The sequence below is a fragment of the Lissotriton vulgaris genome, chromosome 6 (genome assembly GCF_964263255.1).
Source record: "Lissotriton vulgaris chromosome 6, aLisVul1.2, whole genome shotgun sequence".
Classification (NCBI taxonomy): domain Eukaryota; kingdom Metazoa; phylum Chordata; class Amphibia; order Caudata; family Salamandridae; genus Lissotriton; species Lissotriton vulgaris.
Window position 1 is genome coordinate 1793297043 of NC_141694.1, and position 26879 is coordinate 1793323921.

General features: G+C 45.1%; 1 protein-coding gene across 2 annotated transcripts in view; it reads right to left on the bottom strand.

Annotated features, from left to right (window-relative positions):
- The window catches only part of LOC147709500 (uncharacterized), a 212623-nt gene that overhangs the window by 63998 nt on the left and 121746 nt on the right, over window positions 1–26879 (bottom strand). For both annotated transcript variants that reach the window (XM_086928057.1, XM_086928058.1), the window contains exon 5: window positions 26585–26791. In XM_086928057.1, coding sequence (XP_086784183.1) covers window positions 26585–26791 — 207 coding nt within the window. The remainder of the gene's footprint in view (window positions 1–26584; window positions 26792–26879) is intronic.

Consider the following 26879-nt stretch of genomic DNA (forward strand, 5'->3'; position numbering starts at 1 on the left):
CGTGGAATTTCATGATGACCCTTGTGCGCCTTCCAGGACCGCAAGTTCTTGATTTGGTCATTTGGGAGGTAGCTGCTTTAACCTGGGCTTTTGGGAGGCGCCGCGCCTGGTCCGTTTTGCCGGCGGTTCGTTATTAGCTAATAATGTCGAACCCGCCACACTGCCCCTTAGGTGCTTTTTAGATCTAGTGGTGACCTCTCTGGCCCCGGGTCTAGTGTTTTTAGTGTTCCACTTGGGGCCAGGGGTGTAAGGGGAACAGTGTGCAAGACCACTAGGGAACAGGACGCCTCCTGCACCGGCGTAGCACCACTCCCCGCCAGGACCGGCACCGCCCCGGTGGAATCTACTAGGATGAATGAGGCAGCGTCTGATGTCACTAACGCTAGATCCACTGGCCCGCCCGGTCTGCCCATAATTACTTGTTCTTCATGCAGGTACACGTTAGCTATTTGAGCGGCTGCGGGGATTTAGCCCTGCTTATGCAACCTAATGAAGCTCTTTTATGTGTCACAAAAGTATCCAGGGAGAGTCTTTTTTCCGTAAGCTGTATTTCGTGTGTCACCACCGACTTGGCCCATGTCAGGAAGGTGATGAGGGTCCCCAAGCTGCTCCCCCTGAAGACGTAAGAGCATCCTTTCGTTTAATCCGTTTAGCCATTAGATACTAATTAATGAGTCAATTTATATTTATATTGCGCCCCTGTTCTGATTTCAGAGGGTGGGACCGGACAAGCCTCTTCCAGGCTCCGATGGGCCCGCCCATGCTGCGGGAGCTCTACCAGCTTTTGAGCACCTCCTGGCACTCTCCTTGACGTTGGCGGCGTGCACGCCGTGAAGGTTGCAGAGAAATGTGGTTTTATCCCCCTGAGACCGGCACTGAAACCAGCAATCCCATGGCGAGCAAATCTGCTGACACTGTGGCAGAAATGAAATGTTCAAAGGCTCCCCTTTATACTTGTTTTAGTTGATTACTTTTCTAAATAGAATAATATCAAGTTTGCAAAGCATATTGATACCAAAACTCCTATTTGTTTCCTGGCTGAAGTATTCACTAGCAAAGGGATTCCACATACTCTCATTACAGATAATGGGGTACAACTTGCTCCAGAGTTTAGCCATTAAACATGTGACCACCCGGGGGGCGTGGCTAGCAGCCAAACATGGTGGCTGCGTAGTGAGAGAGCTCCGCAGGCGAAACCGCGTTTGTCATTAATCCGAGCACTTATCTGGCATACATTCACCCCAGGTGGCAGATCCCGAGAGCGGAGGGCGGTCCGCACTCTCCGGTCTGACTCGGGTGTTCGTCCGACGCTGGGGACAGGAACGGCAACTCAGCGCTGGAGGATCCAAGACACCGGCCTCGAGTTCATCCGTGCCCAGGCGGAGGTGAGAGGTGAGCGATCGCGGCGGGCGGAAGTGGACCTGGACCCCGGAGGTCTCGAGAAACAGCCCGAAGTAAGCAGCGTCATAGCAGCACTGACCCGCAGCGGACTACTGCTGCCATCGTTACAGCGGCGCAGGGACCGGAACGTGCCCCCCAGCGCTAGCCCAGGAAGCACGGACACTGCCATCGGGCGGGGGTCCGGGGTGGTCCCCGTGGTGGTGCCGATGCTGGGAGGCCCTAAAAATTCGGAGGGGCGAGGGCGGAAACGTTCAGCGGATGAAACAACAGCCGCGACTCTAATGAGACACTGATCGCGGCGACCGCCGCCGCCGCGTGGGCCCGGGTCTTGGCCTTCCGTCGTGGCTCGTTTCCCGACCTCCATTCACCGCCTACTGGAGCAGGGGCAGAAGGGAAAACGAGAACGCAGCGCCTGGCAGGAAGCCTGGGTATAAGAGGTGCATGGATGGGCCTCGCATAGTGGCGAAACCGTAAGGGGATACGGATATACACTCCCAGGCACAGTAGGTTCCTGATATCGCAGCAGCGGCCCTGGACATAAACGAATCGAGCAGATCAACCCCCTGTGGCTGGACTGCAGCTGTATGGTGAGACACAACACTCTGTCCCACAGTAGACAACCTGCGGCGGAGCATAGCAGAGGTGCAACGCTCCAAGACTTCCTACAGGTGGTACATACATCACGGACCACTTGGCACCCACCATTCTGGCATAAGTGTGACCCTGCGCTGTTGTACCCCGCTAACACGTATGAGGCCTAGGGAATATATGACCCCTCCGTGTCCACGATTACACCGCGACACAGGCACAGAACGGGAAGCCTGAGCCAACTATACCGTGGCAACCCACAAAGTAACTCCGGCGCCCACAGTTCAAGAGGAGCTCCAGGTGTGACTGCAGGGGGCCTGCCGGCGGGACGCCTCAGGCGGGGACCCTCGGAGAACACTACGACGGGCCAAGGTACGTGACTTACACTACTGCGCAGCCAGCTTACAGATACAGACATTATAGCTCTGCATTAATCGGCCGCGGATCTGCAGCGGCGGGGGTCCTTACTGGCGAAAACTGCGTGACCGGGGGTAACGAGGATACTGGCACGCCTCTGGGACCCCGACCCATAGACTCAGAAGCTTCGTGCTGACGTAACATCGCCCAAGACAAACCACTCACGAATCGCGCTGAACCCCTGGAGGCGGCTAAGGAAGTATAGCAGTAGGAGTGGTCACTGAAGTAGGGTAACCCACTCCCTGTGTCACAGTGGGAACTGGCGCCATAGCAGGCAGGGGGCCAAGGAATACATTGACGCAAGCCAACCTGGACAAATACGCCAATGACAAAAACAACTCCCAGCACGCGGAAGGACGTGCCTCTGCGGTGAAAGGCCAGGACACTGAAGGGGCCAAGAAGGTGACACTAGAGGACATCATGAAGACCCTGTCTAACGTACAGGCGATGGTTGGTTCGATATCTACAGACGTGACTCTACTACGGGCTGAACTTCACAAAATGTCGGAACGGGTGGCCCAGGTGGAAGTGGTCACAAAGTCCCTGGTGGAAGACACCTCGGAGCTACAGCTTGCCATGGAGCGCATGGAGGCCGTCACTAAACAACTGCAAGAAAAACTGGACGACCAAGAAGGGCGCTCGAGACGGAATAAGGTACGAATACTAGGCGTGCCAGAATTAGAAGGTAGAAGAGCAATGGACCTATATATTAAAGATCTCATGAAGACTAAATTACAGCCTAAAGGACTGTCGCAATTTTTTTCGGTGGAAAGAGCTCACAGAGTGCCCGGCGGAGTACCGAAGCCGGGTGCAGCGCCCCGTCCAGTGCTGGCCCGACTGTTCAATTTCAGGGACAGAGATGTGATACCCCAGGCGGCGAGAGTTTCACCGCCCATCAAGATCCAGAATTCGACACTCGCCTTCTTCCCAGACTACACGGCGGAAGTAGGACGGCGACGGAAAACATTCCTAGAGGTCAAGAAGGCACTGAGAGCGAAGGTCCTGCCCTACTCCATGCTGTTCCCTGCGAAACTGCGAGTTGTTCCTGATGGAAAGACTTGGTTCTTCGACACACCTGAGACAGCTCAGGACTGGCTGGAGGGTTGGCGACAAGTAGGAGCACCGCGCCGCACTAACAGAGGACAACAGCACCACCGTGCCGGAACACCCACGGAGACGCATGCGTCGGGGCCTGAGCTTCTGAGACAGATGTCTGAGGCGGGATCCGAGGACGGCAGGCAGCAGCCGGATTCCTGAGTGTTACGGACTCGAGGTCGTGATGACACTTCTCTCCGATTACGGGCGAGCAGTCCTTAGACTCCAGAACGGGAGAAGCTGCAGAGGGTGGCCGTTGCCGCCACCAGCGTGAGACTCATTACCCCCGCAAGCAAGTACACTGGGCTGGGGAAGGGTAAAGCACTCTGCTAAGTTGGGGGTGGGGGGCAGGGGGAGGCGGGGGGACGCGGGCGGTTTTATGTCCGTGTAGCAGAGAGGCAGGGTGGGGTGTTTGGGGGTGTTTAATTCTTTTGGCTCAGGATCCACACGTTAGGACACACTATGTCAAGGAGGACACATACATTTCGACGAGACGGCAAGAGTATCACACTGCTACAGACAAGTAGATGGGACACACTGAGGACACCTCATGTTGGCACATCACTCCCAATCCGTCGCCATTGACGGCATGACGCACCATACGGCAGTTTCCCCTCTTAAAATACTCACCTGGAATGTAAGAGGACTGGGGGACAAAATAAAGAGAGGGCTGGTTCTCCAGGCAATCAAGCGTCAGGGCACAGCCATAGTGTTACTACAGGAGACACACCTTACCGGAAAAGCGTGCCATGCATTAGATAGACGGGGTTACAGAATGTCAGCGCACTCAGAATTCACCACTGGCTCGAGAGGGACTGGTATCCTGGTAAAAAAGACCTCTCCCTTCATTATTCTACAACATAAGATAGACAATCAGGGCAGTTTTGCGGCAATCCATGGGCAATGGGAGGGACACCTTTTGAATATAGTGTCAGTCTATATACCACCAGCCCTACAAGCGGTTGCACTTCCAACACTAGGGGAGTTTCTACTGAATCTCCCAGGGGGGGACACCATCATTGGGGGGGACTTCAACTCCATCGTGGACCCGACACTCGACACATTTCCGGTGCGGACGAAAACATCTAGACCCTCCAGCTTCCCGGGTTTTCTAGAAACGATGGGCCTAGCAGATGTCTGGAGACACAAACACCCCACAGCACAACAATATACCTACCACTCACCAGTTCACAATAGCTTATCCCGAATAGACTATTTCTTGTTGCTTGGCGGGGCATGAGCGATATGAGTGCCATATATATACTGCCCAGGGGCATCTCAGATCACTCTCCGGTGGTGTTGACCCTCTCCAGTTGGGAGAAGACTCGGAAAAGGATATATCCATTATACCCGAACTACCTGAAAGTCCCTAAAATCAGAAAAGATCTGAAGGCGACGACCACCTATTACTTTGCTGAAAATGCGTTGTCGGTGACTTCCCCCTCGATCCTATGGGAAGCTTACAAAACGGTCTTGCGGGGACAGGCAATCGCTTCCATCTCGGGACACAAGCAAACACACCGTCGGGAACTTTCGGAATTAGAACTGGCGCTTCATACAGCGAACGTGGCCCATATGGCGGATCCCACGTTGGACTCAGCGCATGCATTGAAACTGCGCCAACAGCAGTACCAAGACCATTTAAAGAAGCAAGTAGTCAACGATATCAATAACTCGGCTCATAGAGTTTATGATGTTGGAGACAAAGCCGGGAAAATGCTGGCCTGGTTAGACAAACGAAGAGGGAGGAGCCGAGGCATACAGCAGTTACGCACCCGTGAGGGACAGCTGCAGTCACATCCTGAGGACATAGTACATACACTGGCGGATTATTTCCAAGCGGTCTCTACCCCAGAGAGGGACGTCACGGAACAGGCGGCACTAGATTCCCTTGGTAACGTCACAACCCCGACGCTTCCGCCGGAAGCGGTCCACGATCTGGAGGCGGACCTGACAGTGGAAGAGGTACAGTGAGCGATCCTTGCGATTCAGTCAGGGTAAGCTCTGGGCCCGAATGGGATCCCCAAAGAGTGGTACAAAATCATGTCTGACAAACTCAGCAGGCCTCTGTTGGCAATGTACACTGAGAGCCTGGCGAATGCGGAACTCCCACTGGAACAACGTACCGCAACGATCGTAGCTATACCGAAACCCGGTAAGCCCCCGGCGGATTGTTTATCGTATCGCTCAATTTCCCTCCTGAACGCAGAGGCGAAAATTCTCGCAAAGTTATTGGCCAATAGACTAATGAACCATCTCCCACTGTTAATCCACCCTGATCAATCGGGCTTTATGCCCAACAGGAGCACAGCCCTGAACCTCAGGCGCGTGCAGGGGGTACTGGCACATGCCCCATGACTGTCGGAACCGGCGGTAATCCTGTCCTTAGATGCCAAAATGGCATTCGACATGGTGGAGTGGGAATATTTGTTCACAGTCTTGTCGCATATGGGCTTTGGCCCTAAATACATTGCCTGGGTCCGTCTCCTGTACACCAACCCTGCCGCTCACGTCACTGCTAACGGTCATATCTCACATACATTTCCGTTGGCGAGGGGAACCCGTCAGGGTTGTCCACTTTCCCCCTTACTCTTTGCGCTGGTTTTAGAACCACTGGCTACACTAATCAGGTCAACGCCGTTGCTGAAAGGGATCGATTGGAAGGAAGGATGGGAGGATAGAGTATCGCTCTACGCAGACGATATGCTGATATACTTAACAGACCCAGACAGGGGTATCCCAGCACTCCTTACACTATGCGACACCCACGGGAAGACATCAGGGTATACATTAAATTGGGCAAAATCGGTGATATACGTTTTGAAGGGACCACAACCCTCGCTAGTAGCTGATTGCCCACTCATGCTCACACCGGGCTCCTTCAAGTATCTTGGCATATATATCACTGACAATGCTGTAGAATTCTTCGAAAAAAAATCAAAAAACCCCCCTGGAGCGTCTGAGGGTTAGGACGTGAAGCATTGGGCGTCCTTGCCGCTGACCCTTCTCGGTAGAGCTGCTCTCTATAAAATGATGGCGCTTCCGAGATTCCTCTATGCCCTGGAAAACACGCCCTATTCGGTCGCGCCGCGGTATTTCCAACAGGTCACAGCGTTGGTTTCCAACTTATTATGGGGTAACCGCCCGGCGCGCATTGCCCATATCAAATTAAACAGGAGTTGGTATGAGGGGGGGATTGCATTGCGCAACCTGCAACTGTATTATTGGGCAGCACAACTTAAAATTGTGAACCAGTGGATCCACGCACCAAGGGAGGACCCGGCCTACAGGGCAGGCAGGGTACAATTAGGCGCAGACAGTATGCTATCAGTACTCTACAACAGACACCAGGCAACTAAGCTGTTAGGACCCACAAAACATACGCCATGTTGTGGCACACGGCGCAGGCGAAACTGGGCTGGAAGGGGAGGCTCACTAAACTCACCCCACTCTGGGATACAAAAGAGCTGGGGCGATTGCGGCGCAGCAAGGGATTTGCCCAGTGGGACAGCATCGGCATATCCACGGTGGGAGATCTGTGGGATAAAGGTACGGTGGTCCCATTCACATTACTCCAGCAGCAATATGACCTGGTTCCGTGCGAAACATACAGATATGTGCAAATTAGACATGCGTTACTATAGGCAATATCAACAGACACTGGCATCCCGGAATCCTCACCGCTAGAGGACAGGTTACTCACTGATTTTATGCCACGAGGTGCAACCTCACTTACATATAAGTAGCTACTCAATAACCTGCTGGATCCTACGCTGAAATTGCGAGAGCGCTGGGCGGAGGAGGTTGGGGATATTGATGATTCAGAATGGAATGAGGCGTTGGTGTCTCCAAGGGAGGTGGGAATCTCGGCTACATTTTTTAGATTAGTGCAACTTAAGATTCCGCATCACATTTATTATACTAGATCCCTGCTCCATAAACTGCTTAGAGCACCACACCCACATTGTCTTCACGGCTGCGGCGAGGAGGGCATATTATTCCATACACTCTGGGACTGTCCACTCATAGCGGAGTACTGGCGTTGAGTGATGCGTACTCTCTCACAAACACTCAAAGTCTCCCTAATGCCGGAACCACGTAAGTGTATACTGAATATATGGGAACCGACAGATCTATCCAGATACGACCACATATGGGGTACACTAGCCATAATGGTAGCGAAACGAGATATCGCGCAGAAATGGGGTGCATCGGAACTGCCCACGTTATCACAATGGAGCAGAAACTTGGATACGCTGATGTTGACGGAGAGGGCGGTGTATTTGAATAGGGCATGCCCCTGTAAGTGGAACAAGGTATGGTCTGCCTGGAATACTTACAGAGGTGACCTGTGCGACCCGCTGCCAGAAGAAGACAGCATTAGTTCAGATGAAGAGGTGGAAGGAGACTAAGTAAAAGTTAGAAGGGTCCTTGGTCTGCATAAGCAGTTTTGTGATACACCAATACACACAGATTACCTCACTCCACTATCTCGATTGACGATTCTTTACACATTATATGGAAGCATGGATATGGTACTGAACAACGTTAAAGTTGATACCTTGAGCTCAGTTGCAAGTTGTTTACGAATGACATAAAAATAATAAAATGTTAGACCTATGTTTTATCCGAACTATAACCTAATTGCTCACAATTACACTCAATGAGATTCGCCTCCGGACCCCAGGGTTGTCAGCTGAAGGGCTGTGTATCAATCCATAAGTATTAATTAACGAATGAATGCGGATACCGCTGCCGACCCCCGGGGTTGTTGGCCTTCGGCTGTGTTATTTCTCTAGAATGTACAATAAAGGTCTTTAAAAAAAAAAAAACATGTGACCACCCCATTATATTGTCCCCGTGCTAATGGGCTGGTGGAAAAGAGTAACAGGATGATCAAGGAAGCTTCACAGTTAGCTATGATTTCCAACAAGCCCCTTGTTCAATCTATTAAGAATATGTTATGGTCCTGTATAACACGAAGGATTTGAGAAGGGTCCAAGGGGAATACATATTTAGAGACCACAGAACACAGTCTTCACCCCCATTTTACATGTAGAAACAAAACAAAAGACTAGTAGTGGTCTACATTAAGACAAAGACTGAGCAGAAAGACTGAAGCAAGAAACTATGTGTCAGGTGCAATACGTGTGTTAGAGACTGGAAATGAATCCCATCAGCCAACCCATATGGCGGAGCATCGTCATCTGGGATTGTTTTAGGTAATGGTCTAGATAAGGAGACACACCTGTTGGTATTGTGTGTAATTCTCCAAGAACTCCAGTGATGGATCCGACCCAAAGATGTTGTCACGTGGGTGTAATGGTGTGGGAAGTTGATTGCAGTGAAAAAAAAGTGTGTGAACAAAAATCAAATGTGCAACTTAAAATTGGCTACCATGATATAGGGGAACTTTATTGGGGATAAATCATGGTGTCAACGTTAAAAAAGAGTGTATGACAGTCTGAAATAATGACTGCCAGGACTAGATGGTATTGCGGTCAACATGTTTCTGCCATTGCAGGGGCATCTTCCCTACCAGGCTTTCATCAGAGGAAATTATTATTTCCTCTGCATATTGTGTGAATGTATTGCCTTCTGCTTACCTGATATTTCACTACAATGCTCTTACTTCTTGTAGGATAAGGAGATGTGTTGTAATTTCCTTTTCTGTATATATATATATATATATATATATATATATATATATATATATATATATATATATATATATATATATAATTAAGAAATCATCCCCCTCAACAAAAACAAAGAGGAGGACGAGGCGGGGGAAGAGGCACAAGGGGAGGTTCACAGAACAACACCACCCCAATGGTAACACGCAGTGCCTCCAATCGCAGAAGGAAATAACCACCAAGGAAGACAACAATGTTATTAATCTCTCAAAAAGGATTTTAACTACTGATGAGATCAATGTCTTGAAAAAAGGACTTAGTTTCTGTCCGACTAGTGAATTCAATTTAGTGGATGCCAAAATCGACTTGTTCAAATACATCAGAAAGTTGAAGTTTAAAAAAATCTTCATGCAAATTCCAGAAAAAGCGGTTTCAACAAACTCAGAAAATACCACTGGGATAGATGAAGACGATCTCTTGGAAATCTTGATGACACCAACACAAGACTTACCAAACTCAGGCCAAGAGACTGAACTTCCTTTAGAACAAGCCAGAGATCCGAGCAACTTAAAATTAAAATCAAGGAAACTATCCAACTCATCCCATGATGCGATAGACGTGTTCAATGAAGCAGTGACAGCAGATTTGGAGAAAATGGCAAACAAAAAAATGGACATGAAGACCTCGAATATCTCCAGGAAAGAATGGGTGGCAATAAAATCCTTGAGAGATGACAAAACAATTGAGATCAAGCCCTCAGATAAGGGCGGGAACATCGTCATCTTCTCTAAGGAGCAATATGGGCAGGAGGCACTCAGGCAGTTGAGTGACAAAGAGTGCTACATCACAGTCAAAAGAGAAGAGTACGTTAAGAGCACAACTCTATACGAGAACCTATTAAAACAATGGAAAGAAGAGGGCATGATCAGTCAAGATGAATTTGCCTTCTTACAATGTGATTCCCCTATGCTCCCCACCTTCTACCATTTGCCCAAGATCCATAAAAATGCCAAAAGACCACCAGGGAGACCGATTGTCTCGGCAATCGGAAGTCTCCTGGAAAACACGTCACGCTTCATAGACATTTTTTTAGCACCTATCGTCAAAGACCTGCCCTCGTATGTAAGGGATACACAGGACTTTCTTCGCATCATGGACAATATTTCCTGGGATGAAGACATGCTACTAATCACTATGGATGTCGTGAACTTATACACATGCATAGATCATGAACAGGGTCTCTGTGCCACGAAATGGTTTTTGGAACAAAAACAACCGAAATACCGAGCGCACAGCGTGATGATTCTTAGCATGATGAGATTCTGTTTGTTTAATAATTATTTCCTTTTTGCAGGCCAACTTTACAAGCAGATCAGAGGGACCTCAATGGGTTCGTGCTTCTCCCCCAGCTACGCGAACCTCTTCGTGGGCTGGTGGGAGAAGCACGAAGCGTGGGGTGGGAGGAATGAAAGATGGAACGAATGCATATTGATGTGGACCAGGTACATTGATGACCTGTTTATCATTTGGAGGGGAGACAGGGCCTCGGCTGAGGAGTATGTCTCGGCTCTAAATGATAATGAATTAAATCTCAAGTTCACCAGCACGATAAGTGACCAGTCTGTATGTTATCTGGACCTAGAGGTCTTTGTGGATAATGACCATCTCCACACTAGACTTTATAGAAAGCCGACGGCTGGCAATGCAGTACTACACGCTGCCAGCCATCATCCTAGAAGTCTAATAAGGAATGTACCTTATGGTGAATACCTTAGAATCAAACGAAATTGCTCTGGAACTGAGGATTTTAAGAAAGCTCAGAAAGACGCGAGTGACAGGTTCCAAGCAAGAGGCTATTCTAGGAAGATCTTAGAACAAGCCAACACCAAGGCAGACACTATTGACAGAAGGGACCTTCTGGTAGTGAAAGAGTCAAGGAAAGAGAGTGAGCAGGTCAGAGTGATTACAACATTCAACAATCAATCTGGAGAATTGGTCCAAGCATTTTAAAGAAAATGGCACATTTTAAGAACTGATACCATCTTGAAGAAATCATTACCAGACAGACCTATGATAACATATAGGAGGTGCCAGTCTCTTTCGGACCATCTGGTTCATAGCCATTACTCCCCTACTAAGGCCAATCAGATGACAAACAAGATAGTTGGCTTTTTTCCTTGCTTACGTTGCAAGGCTTGTAAATTCAGTAAGAAAGTCAAGGAGTACCCATGCAGAACAGGCGAAGAAAGACCGAGTAGAAAGATCACAAAACATCTAAATTGTAACTCAGATTTTACAGTCTACTGCTTGGTCTGTCCTTGTAACAAACGTTACATAGGAAGCACCATAAAACCAGCAAAAATGAGGATTTTAGAACACATGAGGGCTATCGTGAATAAGGACAAAACATATCCGATAGCCCGTCATTTTGCTGAACATCATAACAGCAATAGGGATTTACTAGTATACTATTGTATAGATCAGGTTCCAAAGACAGAACGAGGGGGGGATAGAGAAAGATCCCTCCGCATATTGGAATCACGGTACATCCTAGACCTTAAAACAATGACACCATGGGGTCTCAACAACGATGCTGAAATGTGGGTGCACCTATAGAAAAATCTGGGATAGGCAAGGGGATAATTGATCTGCGATTAGAACATGGGATTACTCCTTGTACATTTGTAAATAGTAACTGATACTTGGCTTGTAAATACAGTTTCCCTTCATATGTGTAAATGTGACAAGAGAGAACAGTGCAATATAGACACCAGAAAATTATGTCTGGCTAACTGTGGCATAATCATAAGTCAACATGGTGCTAAATATCATTCCATGAGCTCAGCTGAAAAATGTTTTGTAGATATGTAAATACTTTAGAAAAAAATATATACTCAGCGGGCATGGGGTTATATAATTGGTAACTCGTATATTTATGTACATGATATGCACACTACTTAGTAATGTATAAACTAGGGGATACACCCCTGCATAACCAGCAGAGACGTCTAAGATTTAGGCGCAGTGGGTCGAACAACATACCACATGCAATTATTTAATCTGCATAATCCGCCCTGAACACATTAGGGGATACACCCCCGCATTAACATCTGTGACGCATGTAAATTTGTTATAGCACTTTTCTCGGTATCAAAATTGCAATGAATGTAAATATGTGACAGTCTCACAACATATTTTTTGTCAATTGTCAAACTGCACTTTATATTTTATTTGCACTGAGCACTTTTTATTAATCGCCAGTTTTAAACAATGGAAGTAACTTTGTATATATACACTACAAGATGGCCGCCACTAATCTGTGGTAGATACCATCGTTGATGTCTATGACTCCCAAAAGGGCGGACTGTTTAAAAATGGCGAGTAGGTTTGAACACTGACGACACTGACGAAGCCTTGTGCAAAACGCGTCTGTCGAGGGTGCTGGAGGGTTTGGAAATAAAATAACTTAAAGAACTACGACACTGGAGTGCTGGCCGTTTTTTCTTGGAACCGATTTCTGGGAACGTGCAACGATATATATATATATACATATATATATGTATGTGGCATGATTTCGGACACTGAATTCAAATAGTTGAAAAATGAGAACCCCGTGACCCCCCTTATTTACTTTATACCCAAAGTTCATAAGAATGTCGAGAAGCCCCACCTGGTAGACCTATCATCTCAGCCAGGGGGAGCTTATTGGAATGTACATTGATTACTTTCCTCAAGGCTATGTACGATCATTGGATTCATATGTACAGAACACAGGTGATTTTTTACAGAAAATCCAAAATATTGAATGGGTTGGTTGAAAGCTCTTGATGTCACCGCTCTCTATACCAGTATAATTCACACGGATGGATTGGAAGCTGTAAAACAATATCTATCCCGTCGTCCACGGATGTTCAGTGATCACAATGATATGCTGCTACAAATGTTGGAATTTTGCTTGTCTAATAATATCTTTATATACAACAATCTTCTTTACAGGCAGTTACAGGGTGTGGCAATGGGGGCCAGATTCTCCCCGAGCTTCGTGTGTTTACACATGGGAGTCTGGGAGGAGCTGGCCCTTAAGACCACACATCAGGAGGTTTTTGAGACTAATGTACAAGGGTGGTACCGATTCATTGACGACCTGTTTGTCATTTGGAGAGAGGAGTGAACTACAGGCCAAAGAATTCATCTATGATATCAATACCAATGATCTCAATCTCTCATTCACAGCTACATTGAGCCAGGAATCTGTCACCTTCTTAGACACAGAGATATTGGTTAAGAACGGCAAATTAGAGACCAAACTATCGCAAAAGCACAGCAGGGAATAGCATCCTGCATGCGAGTAGTGCCCATCCAGCCCACCGCATTGCTAGCATCCCCTATGGGGAAATGCTACGCATGAGGAGGATTTGTAGTAACCCTATTGATTTAGAGGCTGCCCAATCAGCTAGCAGGGAGAGATTCCTGGAGCGAGGTTATTCCGCACAGCTCATTGAGGGAGCCCGGGTGAGATCTATGGGATCTAATAGACAGGATCTGTTTAAGAAGTATGACAATGATATTAACTGTAAGGAGTTGACTCTGACCCCTGAGGTTGAATCCAACCCTAAAGACAACAAAGCCTTCAGAATCATCACTGGATATAGCAAACAACATAAGGCCATATACCATATAATCAATAAGAATTGGCCGATTGTTGTCAGTGATCCGGTGATAGGGTCTACCTTACCTAACAGAGCTACACTTACCTTTAGCAAACCACCATCCCTTAGAGATCAGGTGGTCAATACCTGCCCTGAGACCCTGGAGAGAACGACGTGGCTACATAATAACAGTGGCTTTTTCAGGTGTATTACCTGTAAGTCGTGCACACACGGGATAAACAAAAAATCAAACAGGGACGGTTTCAGTGAAATTGAACACCCAATCACTCAGGTCCTGACTTGCAAAACTGAGTTCGCCGTTTATGTTTTACAGTGCCCCTGCTCTCCAAATTATGTCGGCAGCACCAAATTAGCTGTACACAAGCGTATACTTCAGCATCTTAGAGCGATTTCGAACCAAGATAACACGTACACGGTGGCACAGCATTTTCGTGACCATCATAGGAGCGATAACACCAGCTTGAAGTACTTTGTTATAGACTCTGTAAAGGCAAGCCGACGAGGAGCTGATAGAGAGGCTAAATTGAGAAGACTGGAGACCCGCTATATATTACAGTTGGACACCAAGATACCGGGTGGTCTCAATATAACGGAGGACATGTACACATGTCTGTATAATGGTCAAGATGCCTCAGTTATATACATTAATTAACAGAAACCTACTATTAGCCCACACATCTGATTGGTGTTTTCTTACAACTAAGTTATTTTACATGAGGTTGATATTATTGTGGTTCATTTGGCATATTTAGTTTGTTTGTTCCTTTACTTGTTTGATATGGCTTACTGGGATCCCCGGCTGGGGATTATCTGAGAATTGACTACGATAAGAATTTTGACAGATAACCACTGTGATCTATACTGTATATATATATATTTGGAACACCAATAGAATTAGTTAAACACGTCGTATGTATTCAACAGGACGATTGTAATGTATATACTCACAATGTTTGGTATTCACGTGAAACTGCAGCTTCTATTGACTATAATTCGATGTATAGGATGATTGTATAGATTCTAACATCACATTAGGGACACAACTTAAGTTTATTTTATGTTTTTATGGTATTCATTATTATCAACTTGGGCACATGGAAACTTTATGAATTTACCATGGATTAGGTGTAAATATCTGGTATTCTGCACTCAGTTTACTTTGTGGGAGAAACTAAATGAATGAGGTTGAGAGCAATGAATATACATCTGTTAGCCTATTAATTTTAACATATTCGATTTTGTTTACAGACCTCTCACTGTCAGTCTAGGTATCAATTTTAGTATTTTAAAGTGAACCTAGATGGCGCTTTAGGTTTACAGAAAAAGATGAGTGGTTGTTTACAAACGGCGTATTTTGCACATTCATTTAAATTATCATTAATGCGATTTTGCATGATTTGCACATTAGGAGATTGACTTGCACTCCGTGATTACCACAATAATAATATGTGGCAGGAGGTTGTTTACATTGCGTATGTTGCATATTTAGCGATATTTTGCACATAATGTGATTGTTTTTACAGAAGCGAGCAAACTTCGATATCAATTTATATAGGCTTTTACAGATATACGTATTTATTTGCTTTTATTGTGATTTAAATATTGAACGGCCCAGGTATTTTACCATTATTTTACCAAAACAAGATGAGTTGCAACTGTTGATTGTTTGCACTTAACTGTGCATTGTATCCGACTATGAATATTTTTTCCATGTCTATACCGAGTGAATAACACGTGGTGTTGAATTAATTGGTCACTAGCACTTTAAAAATGAGCAATTGTATGAGGGACATTGTCATGTGAGCAAGGCTCCAAGGAGCCGAAACGTCATGCGGCATACTCTGATTAAATAAACAAAGATTATGCACTTAACTGGTCCGTGTCCAAGATGTCTTTGGCGGCTACCTGTCTTCTGATGTGGTATTTCGGTATATATATATATATATACATTTTTGTTGGGAACAGACATATTTTTAATAAGTAAAAAAGCTAGGCGTTAACCTCATATATATATATATATATATATATATATATATATATATATATATATTACAAGTGTCTCAGCTGACTCCTCATCAACATTCTAACGTGCACTCCCAAGGGTACTGAGAGTTCTATGCGACAAGGGACTATGATACAAAGGAGGGGAGAGCTGAGGAAGATACCAAATACATAAAATAAAGTCAATGACTAAGGATGGTATATATATATATATACCATCCTTAGTCATTGACTTTATGACTAAGGATGGTATATATATATATATATATACCATCCTTAGTCATTGACTTTATTTTATGTATTTGGTATCTTCCTCAGCTCTCCCCTCCTTTGTATCATAGTCCCTTGTCGCATAGAACTCCCAGTACCCTTGGGAGTGCACGTTAGAATGTTGATGAGGAGTCAGCTGAGACACTTGGAAGACTGTTCATTTTTGTTGGGAACAGACATATTTTTAATAAGTAAAAAAGCTAGGCGTTAACCTCATTTGGATATTTTATTTAATGTTCTAGTTGATATATGATCTTTATTTTGTATTTATCACTTTATTTACAGTTTCATGTCATTAAACAATTTCATTAAACATTACAATATACAATGTCCTTGTTTGTATATTGTATTTATAGTTTTGTTTGATATGTTCTATTTGTATTTATGAGATTGTCTTTGTATTTAATTTTTTTATTGTATTTATGTGTCTTAATTTGAATTTATCTATATTTGATTTTTAGTTATTTTGTCTTTATTTATTTCTTATGACACTATAGTCATTGTGCTCTAACAGATATGACATGAGATGAGGTCAAAGGCAACCTCACCAGCAACTACCTCATTCTTGGCCTATATTCTAGTTTTTTTTTATTCTGTGCAAGCTTTAAAAATATCAATCTTTAATTAAAAAGTAATCGTTTAAATGGGTCCCTCTTTTGTAATCTCAGTCTGAGTGATATGGAAATACATTTGAAAAAACTGGTTAAATACCATGAATATTTCTATTCCAAATTTCGAATAAGCACACATATATTGTGTCTAGGGGGAGTAAGTAGCAGTAACCATCCCAATCGGTAAAAATCTTTTTAAAATTGTTTCTTTAAAATGAATCAATTTTAGGAGATTCTCAACTAATTATGAACCAAACCCCTCCTGCCACTGAAAGTGACAAGTGGCTCGATCAGGTGAATCATCTGATTTTGTTCAATTTATCAGTTGTGAGAGCTTTCAGATCACTTTGGTTTATATCAGTGGTCGAAGTGGGGGGAAAAAGTATGGAACTGTGGGCGGAGAGTCAAAGAGCGAGAATAACCCAAGGATTGGATCAATGCGCGGTCAGAGGTGTAGCCAGAATGAGCAAACATCCCAATTTTTAGTATTTGTTTGGCATTTCACTGCCCAGTTTAATTCAACCAATGGATAGACATAATTATTTACTGTTTAATACGAGTTATTGACATTAAAATACATTCACATGTGATTTAAGATTGTGAGGGATATCGTTAAGATATGGCAAGATATCTATAAAGTATATTCCCTTGCATACTGGCATGTATACACTAGCCTATGGGCGAATCCTGCATTGCCAGAAATATGTCATGATCCTACTGGAAGTAGGTGGCCAAGCAGGGGTACAGAACAACTCGGCCAACTATATGATGGGCAAGGGTTCTGGTCGTTTGCCGCACTGCAGGAAGAGTATGGGTTGCCACAGACTAAGTTTTTTAAAAATCTGCAAAGAAGGGACTATATGCTACTGGGCCTAGTAAAGTTACCAAGCCCCTCAGGTATACTTTCTGTACTTTTTCAGAACCCGTAGCCGGGGGTTAATTGGCAAAGCCTACAAGAAGCTTTTAGATACCGGTAGTGACGATGGCACACAAGTTGCAGCAAAGTTAAGTGGGGTTTTACAAATCAATATAACCAGCAACGAAGTGCAGGAATCTTTGGCGACCTTAGATACAGCAGTAGCATCGGTTAATTTGAAGCTACAGCAACATAGGGCAATTTTTATGCACTATTATAATCCAGAGGTAATCTCCAACTGGGCTATGAATCACACATCTTCACTTAAAGTATATTGTCCAAAGTGTCAACTGTATGCTTCCGATTTATGTCATATGTTCATTAACCGCATGCGCGCTAGCGGAATTCCGCTAGCGCGCTGGGTTTTTCAAAATCGCACTTTGCGTGACGAGCTGGGCTCGTCATCAGCGTGCGAGCGGGCTACGCCATGACGAGCCCAGCTCGTCATGAGCGTCGAAGGGGTTAAGTGCCCTGTGTTGAGTGTATTTTGGGCTAAATTTAATCATGCTCTTTCAGCTTTGGCTGGGCACAGCATTCAAATAACAGAGAAGGAAATTGTGCTGGGGGCAATAGAGGACCAAGCTTGTCTCTCGGGCCCATTTGTATACATTTTAATAATATCTGCTCGATTGAGTATTGCTCGGTTTGGATTAAAAAACAGGACCCAGTATCAATGAATTTTGGTCTTTACTTCGTGAAATATATGAAATGGAACTGGTTCTTGCGAAAGCTAGAGATCCACGCTCGTGGAGATAATTTAAACGGATGTGGTCTGGTACTCAGTGGGATTAGACCTGTGTGCTTTACATACTTTATTGCGGCTTATATTTAGTAAGATGTATTTGAGTTTATAATTAACCTTTGTACCCCCTTGTTTTCCCTTTCTATTTCAATTAGAAATTTGTCAATGCAATTTCCTGATGTGCTCGTCTTCAGTGTACTGATTTGCATTTATGGCTAAATAAAATGTAAAAATTTCAACAACAAAAAAAATACACTTACAAAGTGGGATATGCTTCTAATCACAAAATGTCCCAAATATGATTAAATGTAGAAGCACAAGCCATTTCTCGGTGAGCCATGGAGTTTCTGTCATCACTACTTTTCTCTATTTCCACACGAGCAGTTCAAACATGAATGGCAAAATATCCTGGTTTGCAAATGTTTTCTATATAATTATGGCTCTGCCATATGCCACATAATACAAGATCTTCTGCATAATCCGACCATTTTAACTAATAAATTGTTTGTAGCTCAAACGTATCGAAAGTAATAAAAAATGTGACTTGTGTAGCTGCGGAGTGCACGACCCATTGGAAAGGTTGACTGATAACCTTTTTCACTGCTCCATTTGTATGTTACACCGGTACTAACAAAGGCAAAATCTTTCCAGAGATTGTTAACATGTGCACACATGTCAAAATAATAAAATATCAGAACGTATACTGCATTACGCTGCAGCCTTTTTTATACATAATTCAGTCCACTGCGGTATATTTATATTTTTGTCCCCCATTGCTGCATAAATAATCCATGTTGCCCCACAGCAGACAGCACATGTTAAAAGTGCTTGTGAATGAAGCAGAAAAAATGTGAAGTTTGCGAACCTAGTTTAGTGTGTGTGCAAATCCTGCCTTGCTAATCCCTGGTGAGCGGCAGCTACTACTGCTGAAACAAGGCCAATGGAGGTACCTATGGGTTAGTGAACTGGCATGAAGGACAGGGGCGGCCTTAGCACTGGTGGCGCTATGAACATTAATGTTTGTTAGTACCCCCCAATGACCACCTCCGCCATGGATTCCCTCACTACCACCTTTTAACAATGCCTTTCAAGTCTCCATAGCCACAGTATCTCTCAGATGCATTTAATTTGATTTACAGCGCCACTCATACCAGTGTAGGGTGTCAGAGCACTTAACATCACACACATTACACAGAGACAATTAATATCTGTGTAAATCACTGTATAGAAAATGTTACAAAAGACTAATGACTACAAGGTGAAGGAGTCACATGACAACCATGCTAGTAGGCTGGAACCAGCAGTCGATGATCGTTAGCACAGGAACTTGTCTTGCAAACAATGAAGGCTGGTGCAGTGAAAGTCCTTGAAGACCAGACACAAGTTTTAAATTCCATCGCCTGCCCATAGAAAGCTAGTGCAAGGCTCTAAGTGCATCAGAGGCTGAGGAACATTTATGGGGAGGTTCAAGGCTCTCTGAACTGTGTTATTGCAGATCAGCTACAGGATTTATAATAAATCCCAATGACAGAGCAATGTGATAGCTGAACTGATTTAGGATTGTAACCCTAATAACCATAGATCTGGTCTGTGCTGGAAGAAAAGCCAGGATCTTTTGTAGCACTCTCATGAGGTTGATGCAGACAGAAGAGACCTTACTCACATGCCTAGATAGGGTTAGCTCTTGGACTATATGAACCTCAGTAGATCAGACCACGGCAATTAAGGTAGGGAAGGACACAGCTGTACAGGCCAAAACCAATAGAGTGTTTTCCCCCAGCAATCACCAGTAACTCTGTTGTCTCAATGTTTTAGTTTAAATAATTCTTGAACATACAGCTGGTCACTGCCACTGTGCACTCATTAAAATTGTACCTAGATCCCCATGCCTTTAGTCCACACAGTTCTACAATTGTGTGTCATCCACACAGCAGACAAATTAAAAACCAAAAGTATGACTTAAACTATCCAGTGGTTCAAAATGAAGATTAAAGAAAGTGCGGCTTAAGGACCATTGAAGAATCCCTGACACAGAGACCTAAAATTGGGCTGAACGTGGGATCTCTCTGAAAGACCGGATTTCAGCCATTCAAATGCAGAACCTACCACATCGACTCCCCACAGCTGCTGCAAGTCAGCGATGGGAGATGGTGTTGCAAACAGCGAAGAGATCCCATAGCACAAAGGCAGAAGCATTGTGCTGGTCGGTCAGTCGCCTCAGATCATCTAGAACGGAGACCAAAGTTGTCTCTGTACTGTGGCCTGGGCGGAACTGAGATTGCGCCTCAACAAAAGTTTTAAAAAAAAGTTAGTGCTGGAAAGTCACTATTTTCTCCAGACATTTTCTTGGTAGGGGCAGATGGAAGATAGGCCAGAAATGTGGACAGACTCTTGTCTTCGGCTATTGCCCAGGCGCTGGCACCTCTGCAGGATAGCGTCAATAAACTGTCTGCCCATGTTTTAAAAAATGGTTCAGGCATTTTGGGATACAGTGGGGCTGGGCCCAGTGGAGTACTCTCTGTACCCTCACGAACGGCCAAGAAGAGTGATGCGGGGCACCTGGAAGGCTTCAGCAGACTTGCAGAAGTCTTTCATAAGAGTGCGCGCACGCTAAGAAGCGCACCCTTCCGGGGGGACGACTCACCCGGGGATATTGGTGGTACTTCCACCCAGGACCTTAACCCGGAGGAAGGGTTTCCCCAAGAGGGAGTAGATGACGAGGATGACTACGCTGATGACGATTAGTCTTCTGAGGATATGTCTGACATTAGTAGGTCTTGGGGCCCTAAATCTAATGTCTCAGAGTACAGTGAAGGTGACCTGGTTTCCCCAGACATGTTTGACCCTAATTCGATTTACAGACCCCGTTCTTCAGAGTGGGTTCCCGAGAAATCTACGGCTGACTACGTAGCCGCTAAGCTTCGGCAACCGCTCTCTCAGGACGTGAGATTACGCTTGCGCTCCGAGTGTCCTCGCCCGTCCCTTCCCAATAGAGTGGCGGCCACTCCTGAGATTGACCCGAAATTATGCAAATTTTTCGCAAAATATGTTAAGGACCCTAAGAAAGGGATTGATAGGTCCTGGAAGGCTTGTCAAGACAAGTTGTTGGATGTGGTCGGTCCCCTTACTAAAATCATTGAGCTTGACCAGCGTTCCAAGGAATCGGGTATGCCTCTCCCAGTTGATGACGTGGCGGGTTGGGCACAGAGGGCTATTTGTCTTCTTGGCAATGCCAACTGTGCTCTCTCTGCGGAGCGTCGCCGTTCTCTCTAACTAAAAATTGATCCCAAACTTGGCGAGTTATCTTCTTCTGAAGCAGGTTCAATAGCGCAAGGTACCTTGTTCGGTGACCCTTTTGTGAAAGAACTTGGGAAGTTCGTGTCCACTTTCTCTGCCTTAGATAAAGCGCAAACTTCAATGAAAAAGATGTTTCCCAGAAAGGTTTTTGGCGGGGCAGGCAGAGGCAGGGGTTGCTCTTCCGGCCGCCAGTTCCAGCAAGGCCCCAATAGAGGTCAGCCCAGAAGGAACAATGGATGGAACGATGGACGTCAAGGTTCCTTCTATCCTTCCCACGGAGGAAGAGGCCAAAGCAGAGGACGTGGTGGCAATCAGTTCAACTCCAAAGGATTCAACGGTAAGCCTTTCCACCATTTTTCCGGTACGTCTTGGGGGAAGGATTGCTATTTTTCTTCAGGCCTGGTTGGCTATCACGTCAGACCCTTGGGTTCTAGAAACTGTTCAAGGTTTTCACATAGAGTTCTACGGTTCCCCCGTTCAACTCTCGCGACCTCGTCCATTAGTTTTTTCTCCCGCAGACCAGGAGCTCATAGACTTAGAGGTTCAAGCTATGCAGCTAAAAGACGCCATAATTCCTTCTTCTCTTCACCCTCACGGCTTTCTCAGCAACATCTTTCTAGTCGAGAAAAAAGGCAAAGGGTTCAGACCAGTCATCAATCTTCGTTCATTCAACAAATGGCTCATTTACAGGCATTTCAAGATGGAGGGCATCCATCTTTTACGAGACCTTCTTCTTCAGAACGACTGGTTGGTACGTTTGGATCTGAAGGATGCCTATCTTTCGGTTCCAATATACCCTCCTCATTGCCAATTCCTCCAGTTTCTCTGGAGGGATCAAATCTACGAATTTCGTACTCTCCTCTTTGGTCTTTCCTCAGCACCATCGTGCTTTACCAAACTCCTGCGACCCGTGGTGGAACATCTTCGCACCATGGGATTTCGTCTGATAATTTACTTGGACGACATTCCTTTAATGAATCAATCCAAGGATCTTCTCCTCCACCATCTTCAGGTGACCATATCTACGCTTCAATCTCTGGGTTTCATCATCAACGCCCAGAATTCAGATTTAGTCCCTCAACAGGAAATGACATTCCTGGGTTTTCTGATAAGAACGACGGATGCGACGTTACATCTCCCTTCTCAGAAAATCACCAAGATCAAGAACGAGATTCGCAAGGTCCTTCGTCGAGACCGGATTTCTCTCCGTCTATTGGCCAGGATAGTAGGCTTACTGTCCTCATCGATCCATGCCATTTTTCCAGGCCCGCTTCATTACAGAGCTCTCCAGAGACTAAAAGCGCTTCATCTCCGCAAAGGTCTCACGTACTCGGAACTCATTTCTTTGTCCATAGAAGCCCGATCAGAACTCCTATGGTGGTTGGATCACATGTATGCATGGAATGGGAAGGCGATCTTCGGCTCCCGTCGAGATCTTGTGATCGAATCGGATGCCAGTCGACAGGGTTGGGGAGCACGTTGTGGCTCCCTTTCAGTGTTAGGCAGATGGACGGAGGAGGAACTTCATCTCCACATCAATTGCTTAGAACTCCTTGCGGGTTCGTTCGCCATACGCTCGTTCACAACAACCAGAGTCTCTTGTTGTGTCCTTCTTCGGATGGACAACACAACTGTGGTCAGGTATAGCAATCGCCTGGGCGGCACCCACTCCAAAGTCCTAGCGGATCTCACGAAAGATTTTTGGAATTATTGTCTTTTACGCCAGATTTCAGTCACGGCGGAGTATCTTCCCGGCGAGATGAATTCTGTGGCGGACTGGCAATCCAGGAATTTTCGGGATGCCAGCGATTGGAAACTGAATCATTCTGTCTTTCAAATGATCTCTGATTTTTGGGGTCTTCCACAGATGGACTTGTTTGCGTCCAGGTGGAACGCCCAACTTCCCCGGTTCTACAGCTCGAAGCCGGACCCGGGTGCGGAAGCAGTAGATGCCTTCCTGCAGGATTGGTCCCGGTTTCCAGCTAATGCTTTCCCCCCGTTCCTGTTCATTCAGAGGGTAGCAGCCCGAGTCCGCAGACAACGAGCCTCTCTAATCTTGATCACCCCGTATGGAGAGCTCAATGTTGGTTTCCGTCCCTTCTAGAATTATCTTGGGACAGACCTCTTCGATTACCGATATTCTACCTCATTCTGACGGATCCATTGGGTCATCCACACCCTCTGGTTCTCCAAGGCCATCTACGTCTCATGGCCTGGAGGATTTCAGGGGACGTTGGTCTAACGACTCACTTTCGACAGACGATGAACTCCTCATTCAACGAGCCTGGGCCCCTAGTACCACTAAACGATACCGATCTGCCTGGAACAGATGGGTTCGTTGGTGTGTGTCAAAACACCTGGATCCCGTGGGCTCTTCTGTGACAGAAGTAATTAACTTCCTTGCTAAGCTTTTTCACGACAAACTTGCTTACTGTACCATCAATTCTTTCAGATCAGCAATTTCTGCGGGTCATGCCCTTGTGGATGGTTCCCCTGTTGGGGAGCATCCTTGGGTTTGTAAACTCCTCAAGGGTGTTCGTCTTTCACGTCCCCCGGAACCTCGTTATTCCGGTCTTTGGGATTTGAATGTGGTTTTGCGATTCCTTCTATCCTGGCAGGATAACGAGTACCTTTCACGCAAGGAGCTTTCGGCTAAATTGGCTATTCTCCTCGGTTTAATTTCTTGCAAAAGGGCTTCCGATGTTCGCGCCCTTGACATTTCTGCCAGAGTTTTTACCCCTGAAGGGGTTACATTTACCATCTCCAGGAGAACTAAGTGCAATACCAGGTCAGTATGTTATCCAGCTTTTCCGGGTTCACCTAAACTATGTGTTGTTCGTTGCCTCAAAACATATGAAGATGTGACTTTAGAAGTCCGCCCCCCGGGCGAGAGACAATTGTTAATTGCGATAAAGAAACCTTTCAAGGCGGTTTCATCTCCCACCATAGCCAGATGGGTCAGGTGGATTATGTCTGAGGCCGGTATCAACATTACGAACTTCGGCGCTCACTCTACTAGAGGCGCCATGGCTTCCAAGGCTGTCCAAGTTGGGGGCAGATTGGAAGATATTATGAATGCAGCGGATTGGTCTTCAGATTCAACTTTCAAAAAGTGTTATTTTAAGCCAATCCATGAGGCTGCTTCTCTGGTGGTGAGTAAGCTTTAAACAAGCAAAATCCTCGCCTCCGCTTCCTGACATAGAATGAGAAATTTCCTAGTTGACACAAAGGAAAGTTTCAATTATATTAAGGACACGGAGGCGAGGATTTTCCCACCCTGGCTTTATCTAGCCTTCCCTCCCTGACCTATGGATTCCAGTAATTGTTTCTTCTTACAAGGGAAGTACTATTTTTCATATGTATTGATGTGTACATTTGTTTGATATGTTTTTACTTGATATATCCTCTTATTGCATTTACCTTTGATCAAATCCATTGCAATGTCTTAGATTTGCTTCAACACTGTTCTGGACGAGATATTATAATTATTTCTCTTCCCTAGGCTCCGATCAGAAAGCGGACTAGAGGGTAGAGGACTTCTTTCCAACGGCAGCAATGAAAGAGGAAGGATTACCGACGTGGGATCCCTTTATGCTGTTGTGTGGACTATGATTGGTTACTGTATTACCATGATTACCGCTGCCATGTTGGTTAGGGTAGTTCTTGGTTGATGTTTTTTCTTAATCTTTTAACGTGCTGTACAATAAAATGGTGAAAGGACAAGTTTGTCGTAGGCGTCTGTCGGTAGCGTATTTTCTCCTCCGTAAACAAAACGTCCGGGGACCTCGTTGGAGGTCCCCGGACGTTTTGAACTGCGCTCGTTCAAGGAGGACAAAAAACTTTGCCAACGGACGCCGGTGATAATCACACGCGGCGAGCAATTTCACCAAACCAATGTATTAAACATGTGATAAGTTGCTATCAATTCTCAAATAGAATTGTCCATCGTCTTAATACCATCTGCTCGAGGACTGCTGTGTTTCTAATAATAAGATAGTTGGTGCTGAGGAGAACTCCGCATTTGGGAGTTCGAAACGCGTCGACCTGTTTATGGGTCCTTCTGTCAAATTTGAATTATACTAAAAATAGTGTTCATTAAGCAGGATTAATACCCCTGAAAGTGTACTCATCACATTAATTATCATTCTTAGGATGTGAAACTGCATATATGTATATAGAATTTATATTTTTGACATTAGGCCCTAAGTATTTCTGCTTTGTGGTACGATTGTAGATGGATGAAAGGTTTTGGCCAGAGTGAAACTGTGGATGTGTTGTAAATTTTGTAAATTTCTCTGTACATTATGATCTATTTGTAATGTTTTATTGTATATTTGTACATGCACCTACAAAATTTTGTTTGCTTATGATAATAACCCTTTGTTCCACTAGTGCTAAAAATAAATGAATAAACTAGTGACGTAAATCAAAAAACGGACCGTTATGTTTACTTCATATAGGTCACTATAAAATTATTTAGTGTTGTCCAGTACTGGCATTCAAAGACACACAAAGCATTCCTAATTGAAAATCCTTAAGAGCGACTTTAGCTAACTTTAGCCTAAGCCCTTGTTCAACTAGAGATAATTGATTCTTGGGAAGGTAGCCATGAATCTAGGATTTAAGCGCCCTCTCTGCCCTCCGTATTTCAAGATTTATGCGATTATGATCGCTAAATCCACTCCACCTGATGTAAAAATCTTTTAATAATGGTGTAAGAGGAGCTGAAATAAATATGTAATCAATAACTGTGGACGACCCCCTTCCAGTGAATGCTAGACAACTGTGGAATAATTGAGTTGAATCATCTTAATAAAATGAGAAAACAAAACTGAACTTATTCAAATTACAACTGAGATGTATCAATAATAGGAAATGTTTGTGCTTGAAAGAGGTTTATATCAAATGAAGCTAGAAATATTTCTGAACTTTACGCTTACCGGGGCTCTTCTCCAGTGCATTACTGATATCTGTTCCTGCACGCGACACAACAGGACAAAAGAGCAGCAGCAGTCCATCTGATGATGGCGTAAAAGGCTCCTTCTGCAGAAAAATGTTAGATGTCTCCAGGTGCTTTTCAACCTGGTTTAAAAACTGCTGATCTGAGCCAAAGGCCTGCCCAGCCACAAGAACCTGTATAGGAAAGACTTGCCAAGCACATGGGAGAAAGAAAAGAGGCATTAGTATCAAGAGTGCTGATTTTCAATGGCTGTATCCTTTGAAAGATGGAGCTTA